Genomic DNA, 16,968 nt, shown 5'->3' with positions numbered 1-16,968 from the left:
TATTTTTGTAAGTCATTCATGTATGTTAGGAATGCACTTACCTGATTCAAAGCTGGGCATTTTGACCTCACCTTGATTTAGTTCTGTGCCATATTTTAATTTATGGTATTTTGCTCTGGAAAGAACAAAATAATAATAATAATAATAATAATAATAATAATAATAATAATATTCGGTTAGCAAATATGATTCAATAAGCAACAAAAAGATAAAAATATTTTAACTGCTACAAACCTTTCTTGCTTTAATGCATATTCTAACATTTTTATTCTTCTAACCAGGTCATTCTTCAAATTTTCTTGACCTTTTCTCTCTCCCTGGAGGAATGCTATGCGAGCCTGCAAGACAAAAAAAAAAAAGGAATCAATAACCAAATAACACAATAGCCCAGATCATAACATTCCCAACGTTCCCAAAGTAGCTTAAACACAATTTTGTCTTCTACAATACTCCCAGACAAAGTTGCTGGATTGTGCCTTGGTTCTGAGCAGTTACATTTACAATGTAATACAATTTAGCAAAATAAAAATAAAGGGAAACAAACAAACAAAAAAGGAAGTGAACTACAGGGGTAAGAACAACATCTAATTGAATTAAACCTGAATCCTGAATGTATTTTGTGTGTCTAACAAAATAGAAAACTGGCTTTGCCATTGGCATTGTGCTTACTGAAAGATTTTGGTCAACTAAGAGTGAAACAATCAACACTTTCTACCTTCTTCCACTCTGCACATATATGACAGACATGCATTAATATTAAAGTAGCTTTATTATCACTAAATAAATTGAATTTTTATGCAAGTTTGTGATGCAAATTTTGGCAAATTCTATTGACCAATCTCCAACCATCATTAGTCTGCGATTACTTGTTAATCGACAAGCCTCAAGACCACAATTTATCAAAAAAAATTTTTAACCAACAGCACTGGTCAAGCAATTGTTTATTAATGGACAAATGGTTAATTGTTTATATCTGTAATTGAATTCAATATAGAAAAAAAAATGCATGTCAGAATGCAGAACATGTCCATGTCAAAGAGGGGGATGCCTGACATTTATAGTGACTGCCAACTCATTAATTTAGGAGACCTGACATTGAGTTGAGCTGGACAGGATTACTTTTACACAGGGAGGTGTCGTAATGTTATTTTTACCTGCATTTCTCAATGATTTTTGTCCCATCCAAACGCGCCATGCCCATCTTTTTTATGGACTATGCATTTCCACATCAGTAAAAATTTTTTTTTACCTTCTATAAAACAAGCAGCAGAAATAACCGCTGGTTATATTAATCCCGTGTGGACTGACATGTTGATAAAAACGCTATCATATTCCATTGAAAAGGTCTTTAAGTATGGAGGCACTTAAAGAAACATTAACTTATGATGTCTGTGGCTAATATTAAGCCAATAAGTACCATCCTACTTCAAACCTACTAAGTGTAGGTTCAGAGCATTAAAACGTACAAATTACAGAAAAAGCTTGATTTTATGCTGCAATGTTTGACTGTTGGCTGTAATCTCCCAAGCTAATTAAAAGGCTAATGATACAAGGCACTCACTTAAGGGCAACAAGACAGATGGTTAGGGTAAACAGAATAACAACTACATTAACTGTCTTGAAATGTTTTCAACTCCTTTCTGGAGTAAAAGCAGTGCATAATTCAAGTAGCCTCTCCAATTATACCAACATTTCTTATCCTGTACAAAATGGTCATAAACATTACAGACATCCTGAGTTAAACTTACATTATCCCAAACTAACCCTGCCCCAAAAGTACTTTAGAGTTTGTTATATTGCTCTGTAATGCAAATCCACATAGATGTTGTCCATATTTTAACATTTCTTAAATGTTATAAATCAGCACTGGTGTCGACAAACATGTAAATGAAAAATATCAGATATCAGCTTTGGCCCAAAATTCCCAAATTGGTGCATCCCTTTTATATTCTTTGTATTTTAAAAATAAAATGTCATAAAATTTGAATATACCAAAATATTTGAAAAATGAACAACGGGAACATTTTTATTTAATGACAAATCTAAATAGTGTTTATTAAAAATGAAATGGCAGGGCTCCCTGCTTAAATTCTCACCATAAACATAACTTATGTTTGTGAGAACCATAAGGTTAAGCAGCACATGGCAGAGAGAGCAGGCAATGACCCAAAGGACTAGAGCCCTCTCTCACACTTTAACATTATTGAGAGAGCGCAGCTGTGCAACTTGAGCCCTCTTAAAGCTAGTTGGCGTGAGGGGGGAGGAAGAGAGGAGGGGGTATTTATAGACAACCACACTACCCCCTGGAAATATGGCTTCTGTGTGTGTTCATGAGATCCAAGCAGGTCATTGCAGACACATAAAAGGCTGAGAAGGATGTATTGATAACGACAGGTGTTCTTTGTATCACAAATAAGGAAATAAATGAAATAATGAACAGTAAGAGACAAAGGACTTTGAATACTGAGGCTATGGGTGATGAGGTCATGAGGATGCAAAGGTCCCTGTCTTGATAAATAAATATAAAAATATAACCCTATAAATGAACTCTGAAATAGGTTGAAAAGAGGTTACTTCAACTGATTCATACAGACCAGGTTATATAATTCTGTGGTAGATATGAAGATATGAATAAGACACAGTGACTAACAGGTCCTTGACTAGATTCAAATTACATGAACAAACCCTTTAGATCTAGGTCTTTAAAAATAAACAAAACAGCATTTTAGTTATACACTGCTTGTGACTGTCATTCTAAAGCAACTGATTATTAAATAACAATTAATAATGCTCTGAAAAGCTGAGCACTAATGAAACAACTATACAAGTTAACTAGACAATTCAGAGGATATTCAATAACTAAATTAACACTGCAGCCTTCCACCATCCTTCAACTAAACAACAGCTAGGTAGTTTTCTAAAATTCAGTGTGAGCTAATGTCACTGCTTGCTTACAGCGTCAATCTGAAAGAGTCTTGAGAGTGGCAGCAGCCATATACTGGTCACTTCCCAAAGTGCAGACTCGACATGCCCACTACTTGACTTGAAGGTTTTTTTTTGATAAATGCAATAAAAAGGATTTTGGAAAATCATGATATTGTACCATTTGAAAAACTCCAAGGTAAATTATTAGTACTAGAATCCCATGCAACCCTTGGGGCCTCCTTTTCCTGAATGGGAAGTTACACATATCATGAAGGACCCTGTGGCTCAGTCCTGTCACATGTCCTTTGAAGGCAAAATCCTCCCTATACAACAGCATGGTCTTGGCCTTCTGCTGATTTTCCTTTATAATTTTATGAATTTCAAGAAACAGTTTTTACAGATCTTCCTGTTTACTGACACAACACATGATGATTGAGTTCAACATGATGAAATAAATTTTGCCTTAAACTTACAGCTGTTAACGATAGAAAAACAGAAAGATGGTCAAAGGGGTCTTTATAAGCTATTAATATTAAAGGGACAATTTAGCCTACATATTTAGGTTTTTTATTTTCCATACATTAGTTTAGACCAGTCATTCAGAGTCATCACCGGCAAACTGTTCTTGTAGAAAATAAAACAAGCATGTATGTGACATTAGGAAAAATGCCCATTTGCTGTGAAAGCAACATAGTCTTCAAGAACTTGCCTATTTTTGGTGCAAATAAATACAAGACAAATGAGATAAATGAGATCAATACTGAAGCATTTTGTATACTTGCGACATCAGGTCATGTGTACTTCAGTTTCTCATTGTGAATTCAGTTGAAATGCATCTCTTGTCCAGCTGATGCCATGCTTGATACCAAGTGAACAAAGACCAGTTTTTCTAGTAGCTACCTTGAGAGATACTCATGAGACATCTGATTCCTGACTCAAGATATTCATTTCTTTCGCCATCTAGATAATCTATTTTCTCTATTTCCATTACTTTCTTCCTCTGTTAAGCGACTTATATATATTATTTTTTAATTATTATTATTTTTTTTTTTAATTCAGAAACATGTTTAGGAAGATGACCACAAAGAAGAGAAAGCCTAGTATCAAGTCAGAGCGGTGAGCACAGCCATGCAGGACTTGGACAGGAGACGCTTCACAGAAACAGCTGTCTGCTCTTGTCTTTTGCTGTGCACAGCCTGACACACACAGTAGCCCACTCTATTCAAGACACTAGTATGGCTATGACCTCAGATATCTTTGAATAAAATGCCCACTCTAAATCATCCTAAAATAGCACCTGGGATCAAAGTATGACAATCTTCTCTAGAAAGAGGCCGAATGAGGCTTGTCCCGTGGATAAAGAACTCAAACGACCAGTCAGTTATGTAACACTGTACCCCCAATTTCTTAACATCAACATTTGTATGATTACCTCCACTGAGACAAAGTCCTAATTATTAGCTCTGGGGAAATATGGTGAGGTCACTGCCCAAATCTGGAGTCTTGCATAGTAGCAGGCTTCAGAACTTGAGGCAAGAATAACCCTTGCCAATGCATGACACATTGCGCTATACAGCTGTCAGATAATGGTAGTTTACAGAGTATGTTCACAGACTGGCATGGTAACACACAGGACTTGGGAAGGTCTGATATAAATGGTGAATGACATCCTTTCAGAAAGCAGCACTCAGAGAGAAGGTTAAATAAAATAAAACAAAAATTTGTTTATTGGTTATTGTTTTTTAATGTAAATCCTTCTTCAAGTCAATCACTCAGGAATACAGTATGACGCTGCTTCCATTAAAAAGTTTTAGTTGGCACCGCAAGTACAAGTACTCATGCCTCTGCACCTAAGATCTCAGATCCATCTTACAAGTCTCTTACAAGCATAAAGTACTGAATAAATGCATTTTATCCTTTTGTAATAGGGATGAACTTTGATATGAGAAATCATTTCAATAACAGCAAATATTTGCTTAAAAAGAAAAATATCAGCATCAAACAGATTTGACCAATATATCAAACTGATATATGCTGACGTATGTATTGTACCCTGATTTCTCAGCTACAATGCAAAAACGTCTGCATTTTCTTAATTTTATATAATTTTATATAATTCTATATATTGTGCACATTGTCCATACTTAAAGACCACTAAAAACTACGTTTCATTACAAGGAGAGCATAATTAGTCCTGTTGTGGATTTCAGAAAAAAACACTGTACTCAAGAGTTTTCGATGGATTTTTTTGAATGTTTTAAATGTGGTGCATTGTATCGGTGTCAAAACACTGTGGTATGCATGTGTCACAAAAATGTCCTTGTGCACAGTGATATTTTTGTCATATCACATGTACCCATCTGTATGTATCAGCACCAGGAGATATGTACATGAAAAAAATGGATATCATGATCATGTTTGATCATGTTATCTAGGTTCTCCTGTCACATAAGTCTGAATGCCTGTATGACACTATTTGGGTGGTGAATCACACAGCCTGCCTGCGCAGTTACTGAGCTCAACTTAAACCTCAAACTGAGTCTTCCCCTGTGTTGTAAGTCTTCTTTGATATGGAATTAATTCGACCAAGATCTAATTAAGCGAAGTTAGGGATGTGTCACACACCAACTGATTCAACTCATGAGCTAATTCCCAAACCCATCAGGAACTGGGTGTGACAACAAGATAAAACACTAAACACTCCAGTGATGTGAACAGTTGATAACCCTGGCTAAGAATTTATATTGCTATAGCATTAAAATAATTATTACTTCTCCCATTTGGTTTTTCCCCACTTTGATCATGCACTATCCTTTAAAGCACTTAAGCACTCCTTCATACAAACCCATGTCTATTACTATAATGTATGACTACTACTGCTCTTTTCTTTTTCTGCATTAACACTGTTTTTAGGCTTCTACCTAAGTTTTATAAAAAAGAAAGTGCATGAGTTTGTTTACAATGCAATTTAAACCTAATGCAGTTCTATTTAGAAAGAAACAAGAATTTCTGGCACTGTAAAAGCAATCAGTAAATTTGATTATAATTAACATGCTGAGTAATACGAACGATTATTCACAATATAAAGTGGTAATGTTGTGCCTGACTTTAATCTTTAATACTAATATGCTACTGTTAGGTTAAAACATTTTTCCTCATTTTTTATTATTATTATTATTATCTCAATATCACTTAAGCAGTTCTAACCAGACATCATTTTTATGAAGTCTTCACATTATATATTAAGTTTAAAGTCTTGGGGAACACAGAATAATTATTAAAAATGCTTGTATGATACTAAACTTGAGTTATTATATTAAACATCCAGTAAAGCTTGAATGAAAAACATCAGACACAAATATGATAAAACAGAGCTTAAAAAAACAAAACAAAAAAAAAACACTGATTAGACGTATCCGAGAACTGTGTGGGCATGGCTAATGAGCAGTTTGATTGACAGCTCTCTGTCCAACATTCCTAGCCTGCTCTGCCACTCATACAGATCTAAAATCATTATCCAGCTTTTATGTGATGGTAAATGGACAAAAAAAGTCATGGATGAATAGATGTGTAGGTGGACAGATGGACGACCAAACACACAGATGAAGCAATGTGTGACTGAAGGAACAAACAAACGAACAACGTTCATGTACAGATAAACAAATGACTGGATGACAAGCGGCTACAGAGAGTTGGTCTAGCTGGCTAGCCTTCGGTAATGCCTGGGTTAGCTTTGGCTCACTAAGTTTCTCTGACACTGAAACTGCTTTGTGTGCACGGGGCAAGAGACATCAGGGGAATGCTTACGGAAGCATTACTCAAGATTTGGATCACGCAGTTTACCAATTTGGTGAAACATATCGTCATTTATTGGTCACCGAAACATTATTCAAAAGGGTATACTTAGTACATGTTTACTGTTTGCCTGCAAGAACAAGATTAACTTAATTAGAGCTTATTATTAGCTTTAGGTTCCCTGGGTCTTTGAATTAATTTTTAGACTGCAGCGCAAGTTTTCATAATGATCAATATGAAATCAAGTCAAAGTTGTTTTTTTGGCTTTTTTCCAATTTTCTACCACAATGGCCCCATACCAGCCCTGATAACCCCATGTTCTGCACTTACCTACAAGACACTGAATTCATGCACATTACTTTCCTAAGTAAACTTCGATCAAGATACACCACTACTAATGTCTCCTCACCCCACAGATTACATGGTGCATTTTACTCTACAAGGAACAAAGGATTAGCCAGCATGGCTAGCTAATCTTGGAAACTAGATCACTAGTTTAGATTACTACACAACTAAAAGTTTGATGGTCATTCACTGCTTCTATGGACTGGAAAACCTTTTGATGACTTCATCACCCACCTAAACTCCACCTGAAAATGCACAGCCAGCAGAGAGCTAATTTAAAAAGCAGAAGCTCTGGAGGCTGTTAATCTTTCTGAGCTACTCTTAATTTATTAATGCAAGCCTATCAGTATTTCCCAACATCCGGTTGGTAGGTCGCATCACAGTGGAATTGTCAGGACAAAGTGACTTTCTCAGTATGAGTAAGTTCTTCATGTTAAATTTCATGCAACCTTCTTGTAGCATTACACTAGAAATTGTGAACAAGAACAATTAGTAGTTGATTACGTTTTTAAAAAAAGCAGATAATGGGTCAAGAATCAAACCATATAAATGATAAGTAACGTTCATTAGGTCGATTTTGATGGTCCAGCATTGTGCACCCCTGATTTAGTTTAAGTCCACCTAATCAAGACAGGTCAACAAGGTAGAATGTCATCTTCTCCTGGTAGACACTGACAAATTATGCTATACTGTGTGAACAACTGAATATAATCTGAGCATAAAATTCACTTTGATATAGATCATCTTTACTCCTTGGTCACTATGGAAGAGTCAGAAGAATGATTCACTACCATGACCTACAAACCCTGTTCTAACCCAGATAACGAGTCAGTGGCACTGGTGATGTGACTTCTAAGGACATCTCACTAAGCAGCTCTGCACTCCAAATGAAGAACAGACCTGTGAGATGGTCTTCGCATCGATTAGTGCCTGACAGTATAGAGATCAGCAACGGCCTACCCATTATGATATTATTAGGGTGGCTACGAATCCATTAGGGCTATGTCTGCATTTCTCCTGCAAAGACACAGACACAGCAGTTTTTATACATCTCATGTTAATGTATAAATATGCTTCAGAGATCTAAGGCTGCTACTTTTACTTTATATCTTTAAACCAGGGGCAGGTGGTCTTCCCTTGACTGACAAGCCAATAAGTGGAACGCAGGGGATGTGAAACACTTTTGCCGGGTAAGTCCGTCCCAAACCTAGTGCGACTTCACAAGCCACAGGGATGCATGTTAGACTAAAGATGGGTGTCATGCTGAAGGTATGTGTCTGTGAACACACAGGCAGTAATAACTCTACATCCTCCTGAGCTTCATCTGACAGAGCTGTGCATTGTGTGCACTGCATACCACAGTAACCTTCTGTCACAGGCCTTCAACACCTTTCATACCTCTCATTAACCACCCTGTTCACCCCCCTAAGTGCCATAAGATAGCAAACATGACTGTTTGGGGACAGAAAATAACAAAGCATTGCAGCTTGAACTTGTGTCTTCCAGGGGTTCTCTGGACGTTAAGGAAAGATTTTTTTTTTTACACTTACTGCCTCGGGTTTGAGTCCTTCTGAATACCACCTTAGTTTATCTGTCAAGAAGAGAGCGTATCCTACAATGACACTAGCCAGTACAGAATTCTCTAAATACTGCAGCTAAGCTAACGGGTTAAAAACTGATTCTCTCTTCTAACTAACTGTATGGCATTCAATCCTAGTGACATTAAACGTCAAATTTCCTTTTTACTAGTTGTAAAGACCTACTCTGCTTACGTGTTGGTTGGACACAACAGAAAAACTAACACGCCACCGCTTCAGACAGCCCCGAAACATAACACCGACTAGCTAGCGAAAAGGGCAGCTCCACATATTTTGAACAGTTAGCTAATAGCTGTCAACAACAAAACCTCTACAAATGAGAAACCACCGAACCAGGCCAAATATAAAATAAACGATAAATGTTTTGACAATATCCCAGGAAAACTAAACACCGTTTTAGAGTAACGTTATAGTGAGCCCTCTCGAGCAATAGCACTGACGTTAGCAAGTAAGCGGTGTGAAGCAGCGCTGCTAACACATTCTCACGCTAACTATCTATCAATGAAGCAAACAGTTTCTATTGGTCAAGGTTCTGAATGAACGTCTCAGTCTGATGCCATGTTCAATCTAAGCCCAGCGCGGGATGCTCATTCTGTTCTGAATTAGAAAAACAATATGAAGCCCCCTGGATCGTGCTAACGGGCTTTAGCTTAATAAAGACTTGAACCACACCGACGCCATGATGACCAAAACAAAATGGCTGAACGGGAGATTAGTTGACAAAGTCAGCTGGCTGCGTGTGGAGCGGCTTCCTCTGGTTTTCTACAGCTGAAAACAAACTGTCTTGTCTCAGAAGAACCACACACCAACGAGAAGATCCCACACTACTGGTAAGGTGTAGTAAGGGGAACTACCATAATTTCAAGCTACTGTATTCGTGACTAATAAACCGCACACAGCGCTCTGTAGATTCGAGGGCTCTTTTTGCTAGCAGTTTCACTTACGACCCAGTTAACGAGGAAAAGTTACCCAGACAAGATGTCTGTTATTCTTGGAGAGGCATGACACAGCGGTTATCCAAGGCGTACCTTTTAAACTTTGGCATGAGCTCACCCAGCCAGCTAAAGCTAACGTATCAGCAACAGATCTCGTTAGCACGCGTGCTAAGTCGATACCTGCAGCTCGGCCCGCTCCACTTCCCAGTGCGCCCTCTCCATCTCGAATCGGGCCCACTCGTGCTGGATGTAGTGCAGGATTCCCGGGATCGTGTACTGCTGCGGCCGCGGCATTTCGTCCTGCTGCTGCTGGACGACAGGCGCCGTTCCGCCGGGCCCGATCGGAGGATTAACACTGTTATGATTCCCCTGCTGCGGCGCTTGCTGCTGTCTCGCTGTGGCCATTCCTACTCCTCCTCCTCCTCCTCCTCCGCCGGGGTGTTCATCCATTTTTTTAAATAGCAGTGTCCCGCTACAAGTCGCCGCACGACCGCGGGTGCGTTCACACCAATCCCCCGCCCCTTTCTCCGTCGATAAAAACCGCTCGTCCCGTCCGGGAGGTTGTGTGGATCCGTCTGCGGCGCCGAGCGCAGTATGTGTTGCGTGCTCAGAGTGAGCGCACGGCTCCGCCGGCCGCCATTAGTCCGCTCCCTGGATGAGAGTCTCCTCACTGCGGGCGACAGGGGGATTCAGCTCGCGCTGCATGACGGGACGCTCACCCAGCCCTGCTCTCTGTCGACCAAATACAGCGCACCGCACAGCGCCTGCGCAGACGGAGCGGTCAGTTCAGAACACTGTGTAAAGCAGTCAGTTGCTGTACATAATAAGATACAAGAAGTAACAAACATACATAATAACACTGTACATAAAAAGGTAATAAACAAACAAGATCAAATTATAATCTACAAAAAGTTATACATCGACACCACGGCACTGAAATAAATCGATATTAATAAAGACATAATACTAATAAAATAATAATAGCAGTACTATTATGCATACATAATATATAAATCTGTAAATAAATTCTAAAATAGTCCAAGATGTATCAGGTATACCATACTGTGCAAAAGTCAGAGATCACCCTTTCATTTATTTATATCTTTATTATCTCTTTCCAGTCAAAACAGCCATGAAGTATAACTGAACACAGCAAACCTTATTCAATATCTTAGATGATCAGTCTTTTAGTGCCAATTTTCTTCTTTTTTGTCGATTTCCTTTTCCTGGTAACAGCTTCTTGACAGCTGTACATCCTTTCAGACCCATAACGTTGAGACGGAAAAAACAAATGAGGATTTTTTGAAGTAAGAATGGAGTTTGATTTTCTCCTCTCTCTTAAAGATGAAAGCTTTAAGTTCTGTTTATCTGATGGTGCCAGTTTTTATGGCCTATCAGGTGTTGCACGGTTGTTAGGAGTCACATTTTCTCTATAACGTTTAATCGTGGAAGAGTTAAATAAGTGATAAGTTGCACAAAAGTAAAGAGTGGACATATTAAATACTGATAGATTAGATATACTCAGTGGTTGAGGCATCTGTGTAATTTCCTGTTAAATATGTTTCTTGCTTTTTTGAAAAATTAATAACTTAAATGCTATTTTGTCTAAATTAAATAAACGAAAGGGTGGTCTCCGACTTTTGCACAGTACTGTACATTACAAGTATTATTAATAGTAATACACACAACATATAAAAGAGAGAGATTTATAAAATAATAATAAAAAAAAGTATAGCAAGCAGCATATAAATGTACATATTTATTGCCCAGAAATTGCAATTACAACAGAGTTACAGATGTTGCATTTATGGATGCAATTATTGTCTCTTTCTTTCTTTCTTTCTTTCTTTCTTTCTTTCTTTCTTTCTTTCTTTCTCTCTCTCTCTCTCTCTCTCTCTCTCTCTCTCTCTCTCTCTCTCATATTACATTGAATAATTTCTAATTCCAAATTATTATTATTTTTTTTTATTATTTTTTTTAGTGGTGGCCACCTTCCCAAGTGATCATGATCAAGTTTCTTCTAATGGTCAATAAACAGGGGCAGACTCGCCTGTCAAAATACTACGAGCATGTAGACATTGGAAAAAGGGCCGTCTTGGAGGCGGACGTGGTCAAGGGCTGCCTGTTCCGCAAGAAAGAAGAGGTCAGTTCCTGTTTTTAATTTTTATTAACTATTTACCACTGACTGACTGAGAAATAATTTTTTTTTGGTTCCAATGTGTAGTACATAAATATACATACACACACAGCAGTAGAGATGGCTGCCTGGTTTTAAATTCCAATAGTTTCTCAATTTCTGCATAATTTAATTGTTGTGATGTAAACAAAGTCATTGAGAGTGTTTTCATGTGAAATGCTCTGTTCTGGAGAAACTTACCGAGACAGAAATCAACGTGAAATTGTTACAAATGTATTGTCTGATGCCTGAGACTTTGTTTTACAATAGTTTTAAGATAAAGTTTTGGCATAAATGTAATAAAATAATGTATTTTTGAAATCCATTCATAGCAGAGAGCTACATGCAAAACAAGGCAAAATAGTACTTAAGGAAATCACTATTTTATCTCTATTTTAACATTACATATAAAAACTCAAAACACATAGTAGACTGATAGTCGTATCTGATAGCAGATAGCAATTTGTATATTTGTGCATTGTGTATGTGACCCATGGTTCCCATCACCACCACTGTGAAAAAAAGTTTCTCTACAATTAATCATTTCACATCAAAGAAGACATTTCTTTACATCTCAACAACTTAATTATGCCAGCATTTTTAAAAAAAGTGCCTGATATTGTTACATTTTCCAAAAAAATGGTTCCATCTAGTGCATTTCATGCATTTGCAATATAACAAGAGATTTTTCTGTTTTTAGACTTAGGATGTGTCCTTAATGGACCTCACTGTGTGCACAGGGGCAGTGTCATGCTGACAAAATTTTCTAGAATTTCATTGTATGCTGCATCATTACATCAAGTTTTCCTGCAACTATGAAACACAGCCCTGGGCCATTATTCCTCCTCCACCAAACTTTACAGTTGTCACTACAGCACTTAAAGAAGACAGAGCAGGTCAGAAATTTGACGTACTGACTCGAAAGGCTGGAAAGGAGGCAACTTATGACAGTTATGCAACTGTTTGTATATGGAGATTGCATGACTATTCTTGTTTTTATACATCTGTTAGCAATATGTGTGGCCAAACCCAGTAATAAGAAAAGGCGCCTAACTACATTTGGCCATCTACATATATATCTGTATGAATATGCCATGGTAGTTCTGTTAAACCGTGTTTAATTACAGTTGTACACCATTGCAATAGTGTTAGTTTATTCAGATCTGTCGTAAAACAGGGACCACCATGCTATCGGACTAACAAAAAGAAACTGCTTTTTTATTTACACCTGCATGAGTAATTTTGCTAAAGCAGAATAGGCTTTTCTCCACCAAAGTGGAAGCACAGTTTTACATCTGATATTGCTAACCAGATTATGACTAGTGCATAGTTGTTTTAGTTTGTTTAGTTTGTTTTTTAATGGACTAATGTACAGTGTGTACTATGTTTCAAGGGAAGGTTCTACCATTTCTTGCCCTGAGTGTAATAAATGGGTGAATAGAAGACCTGAAGCTATGACCTGTTATTTAAACAATTTGGTATGTGGTATATCATTGATAACGCCATTGACTGTTAATCGTGGTTCATTGTTGTTATTTTTGGGATCCTACTATATATATACTATATATTTCTTATACAATCCCAATTTCGAAGAAGTTGGGACAGGGCCACATTTACCATTGTGTAGCATCCCCTCTTCTTTTAACAACAGTCTGTAAATGTCTGGGAAGTTTCGTGATGCGCCAAATGTTTTCTATTGGTGAAAGGTCTGGACTGCAGGCAGGCCAGTTCAGCACCCGGACTCTTCTTTTGAAAAGCCATGCTGTTGTGATGGATGCAATATGTGGTTTAACATTGTTTGGCTGAAATATGCAAGGCCTTCCCTGAAAAAGATGTTGCCTGGATGGGAGCGTATGTTGTTCTAAAGCCTCTATATACTGTTTAGCATTGATAGTGCTTTTCCAGATGTGTAAGCTGCCCACACCATAGGCACTAATGCAACCCCATATCATCAGGGATGCAGGCTTTTGAACTGTGTGCTGAAAACAAGCTGGATGGTCCCTCTCCTCTTGAGTCCACAGGACACGGCGCCCGTGATTTCCAAAAAAATTTTCCAATTTTGATTAATCTGACCACAGAATAGTTTTCCATTTTGCCTCAGTCCGTTTTAAATAAGCTTTGGCCCAGAGAAGTTGGTGGCGTTTCTGGATCGTGTTGACGTGGATTCTTCTTTGCATGACACGGCTTTAACTTACATTTGTGGATTGCATGGGAAACTGTGTTCACAGACAATGATTTCTGGAAGTGTGCTTGAGTCCATGCATTGATTTCCTGTACAGAATCATGCCTGTTTTCAGTGCGGTGCCGCCTGAAGGCCCGAAGATCATGAGCATCCAATATTGACCGTTGGCCTTGTCCCTTGCGTACAGGGATTTCTTCAGATTATCTTTTGATGATATAATGTACTATAGATGGTGGGATATTCAAAGTTTTCGCAATTTTACATTGAGGAACATTTTTCTGAAATTGTTCCACAATTTTTAGACAGTTTTTCGCAGATTGGTGAACCTCTGCCCATCTTTGCTTCTGAGAGACTCTGCCTCTCTAAAACCCTCTTTTAAACCCAGTCATGTAAGTAATTGCTCCTCCAGCTGTTTATTAGTACCACTTACGTTTCCATCCTTTTGTTGCCCCTGTCCCATCTGCTGCCATCAAGTTCTAAATGAGTTAATGTTTTTCATGAAATGGTAAAATGTCTCACTTTCAACATCTGTGTTCCATGTTCTATTGTGAATAAAATATGGGTCTATGAGATTTGCAAGTTTTTGCATTCTGTTTTTATTTACATTCATTTACATTTTACACAGCATCCCAACTTTTAGATATCTCACAGTAGATTGTCTACAGCATTGCTACATCGTGTTAATATATGTAGCTAGCTGGTCTGACTGTTAGTCAATACCAACATTAAGTTGGTTATGAACAGTCTTTAGGAAAATCAGTCATACATCAGCTCCTTCTGCATTGTTCTGCATGGATCTACAGATGTAGATTTCTTTCCTCCCTGCAGAAGTGACAGTGAAGATGACTGTTTGAATGTCCTGATAAGCAAACAGCGATCCAGTAATAAGCAAGGAAGATATATAAAGAAAATATAACTCAATTATCATGCCTTTTAACCATTTCATGATTATTCTCTTTTATGCTCTTCTTCTCCAGTGCTCATTTGTGGAGTACAAGGATTATAAACTGGTATATCGGCAGTATGCAGCTCTTTTCATTGTGGTTGGCATCACTGACAATGAAGTAAGTTATTTGTGTGAATGGTTTTACAGATACTCTCTACATGGCTCATAACAATAACAACTACAGTTAGATACACTAAGTGGTGAAACAGTTGTGTCCCTCATACAAATCAATGTATTTTGTTTTTACTGCACAGAATGAGCTCTCTATTTATGAGCTAGTCCACAACTTTGTAGAAGTGCTCGACAAGTACTTCAGCCGTGTGGTAAGTTTAAGCTGCCCCATGCTAAAAAAGAATTAGAACAATCAGTCACACAAAAAAAATGATCCCATTCAGCATGACATTGACAATGTTCTCTGTTTTCTTCTCAGAGTGAACTGGATGTATCCTTTCTATATCATTTTATCAGTTTAACATCAATCACTGGTCATATACAAGTACTCAAATTTTACTGTTTTTTGCCACAGTAGCCTTTATTAACTGCTGTTAACATCTATTTATAGTTTTTTTCCTTAATTCTTAATCAGATTATGTTCAATTTGGATAAGGTGCACATCATTCTGGATGAGATGATCTTAAATGGACATGTTGTGGAGACCAACAAGAACCGCATCCTGGCTCCACTGCTGGCCTTAGACAAGATGGCAGAAAGCTGACAGCCACACAGTTCATGAAAATATGGGGATTATTTGAACAAAATGAAGACTGTGCTCTCAATCACAGGGATAAAGGCCTTTGGGGGTCTTGTATTATTTGCATGCTATTATTAATATTGGACTGAGCTACATGTACTATGTATGAGTTTTATGCATGATCTTTACATGATGAATTGTTTACAATATAAAACTAATTGTTTATGTAGTTCTAGCTATATTTGCCATGTGCAGTTGTTCTCCTTGCATTAGTTATGATTTACTGGTTCTACCTGACATGCAAGTAGCAAGAGACCAGAGACACCACAGAACACACAACACTATTCATACTTTGCAAACATTTTAATGATTATTTTGGAGCATACACATTTGAAAATATCTGTTTACTTCAAACTGCAACTTGAGTTAAATAAATGTTTATAATATACAAAGAAAATACAAGGAGAAGCATAGCTTGCTTTTTCTTTTTTTTGTTTAAATGTGCCTCGCACACAGAACCAGTGTTTTTTTTCCTCTATAGCTTTATTGTAAAATTACACAAATGCACTCAGGGACTTTAATCCTTTTAGCAGGATGATGAACAACTGAAACATACACAGTAACGGAAGAGGGAGGGAGGGAGGGAGGGAGGGAGGGAAAACAAAACAAAAAAACAAACAAAAAGAAAGCATGTGCATGATTGTATGCTGAAAGATTAAGCAAAACAAAAGGGGCAAAAAAATGCTAATACTTCAAATAATGCAGGCACTAGTAAAACTTAAAACCTGGAAATACCCAAACACTACAGTTAGCTCTACAGAAGCGGGTGCTTGTGTCCCCCCTCTGAGGGAAACCAGGATCTGACGTGCAAGATGGTGCTATGTGGGAATCTGAAAAGAAAACCTATGCTGAACTATACACAGACGCTCTGAGCCGGGGTATAAGAGTAAACGCAGAACGTGAGGAGAGACTGCCCTTGGCTACCAGCGGCTCAAGCCCTTAAAGCAGCACAGTACAAAAGTTGATGAGGTGACTAGGGCAAGACAGGCAGGGGCATGGCCCTAAATCTGTTTCAGTAGCTAATGGAGCTGAAGATGGGATTCCTTTTGGTTATAGGTGTGAACTGTACTTAAGGGGATTTCATCAGCAAGCACAGCTTTTGTTTTTTTTTTTTCTGCAACAAAACAACAGGCTTCATCAGTACAGGGAGTTGGTCAGTGGTGTGGGGAGAGCATGCTCAGTTGAGGTGGAAGCCCTTTTCCATAGTAGCGGCGAGGAGGCGCTCTCTCATAATCTCCTCAGAGGAATACTCTGGCAACTTCAGGTAGTGCACGCATGTGTTTACTGAGGGATAGCTGGCATCTGTTGCATCCAC

The 16,968-nt window shown here is 37.9% G+C and overlaps 3 protein-coding genes across 9 annotated transcripts in view; 1 reads left to right on the top strand and 2 right to left on the bottom strand.

Moving 5' to 3' along the window:
- Positions 1 to 10,283, bottom strand: part of strn3 (striatin, calmodulin binding protein 3) — a 24,109-nt gene extending 13,826 nt beyond the window's left edge. The window contains exons 1-3 of one of the 2 annotated variants that reach the window (XM_036592979.1): positions 9,779 to 10,283; positions 235 to 338; positions 42 to 115 (exon numbers count right to left, since the gene is read on the bottom strand). In XM_036592979.1, coding sequence (XP_036448872.1) covers positions 42 to 115; positions 235 to 338; positions 9,779 to 10,048 — 448 coding nt within the window. In that variant the 5' untranslated portion in view covers positions 10,049 to 10,283. The remainder of the gene's footprint in view (positions 1 to 41; positions 116 to 234; positions 339 to 9,778) is intronic. The other variant, XM_036592978.1, reaches the window with a different exon arrangement.
- ap4s1 (adaptor related protein complex 4 subunit sigma 1) lies at positions 9,359 to 16,377 on the top strand. The gene is made up of 6 exons (XM_036592981.1): positions 9,359 to 9,493; positions 11,580 to 11,741; positions 14,934 to 15,020; positions 15,157 to 15,225; positions 15,333 to 15,344; positions 15,489 to 16,377. The coding sequence occupies exons 2-6, from the start codon at positions 11,604 to 11,606 to the stop codon at positions 15,615 to 15,617; spliced, it is 435 nt and encodes a 144-aa protein (XP_036448874.1). The 5' UTR covers positions 9,359 to 9,493; positions 11,580 to 11,603; the 3' UTR covers positions 15,618 to 16,377.
- The window catches only part of hectd1 (HECT domain containing 1), a 32,082-nt gene continuing 31,240 nt past the window's right edge, over positions 16,127 to 16,968 (bottom strand). For all 6 annotated transcript variants that reach the window (XM_036592971.1, XM_036592974.1, XM_036592972.1 and 3 more), the window contains one exon: positions 16,127 to 16,968. In XM_036592971.1, the coding sequence (XP_036448864.1) occupies positions 16,831 to 16,968 (138 nt within the window). In that variant the 3' untranslated portion in view covers positions 16,127 to 16,830.

This window comes from Colossoma macropomum, unplaced genomic scaffold (genome assembly GCF_904425465.1).
Source record: "Colossoma macropomum unplaced genomic scaffold, Colossoma_macropomum, whole genome shotgun sequence".
Lineage (NCBI taxonomy): Eukaryota > Metazoa > Chordata > Actinopteri > Characiformes > Serrasalmidae > Colossoma > Colossoma macropomum.
This window is presented reverse-complemented; position numbering and strand designations above follow the sequence as displayed.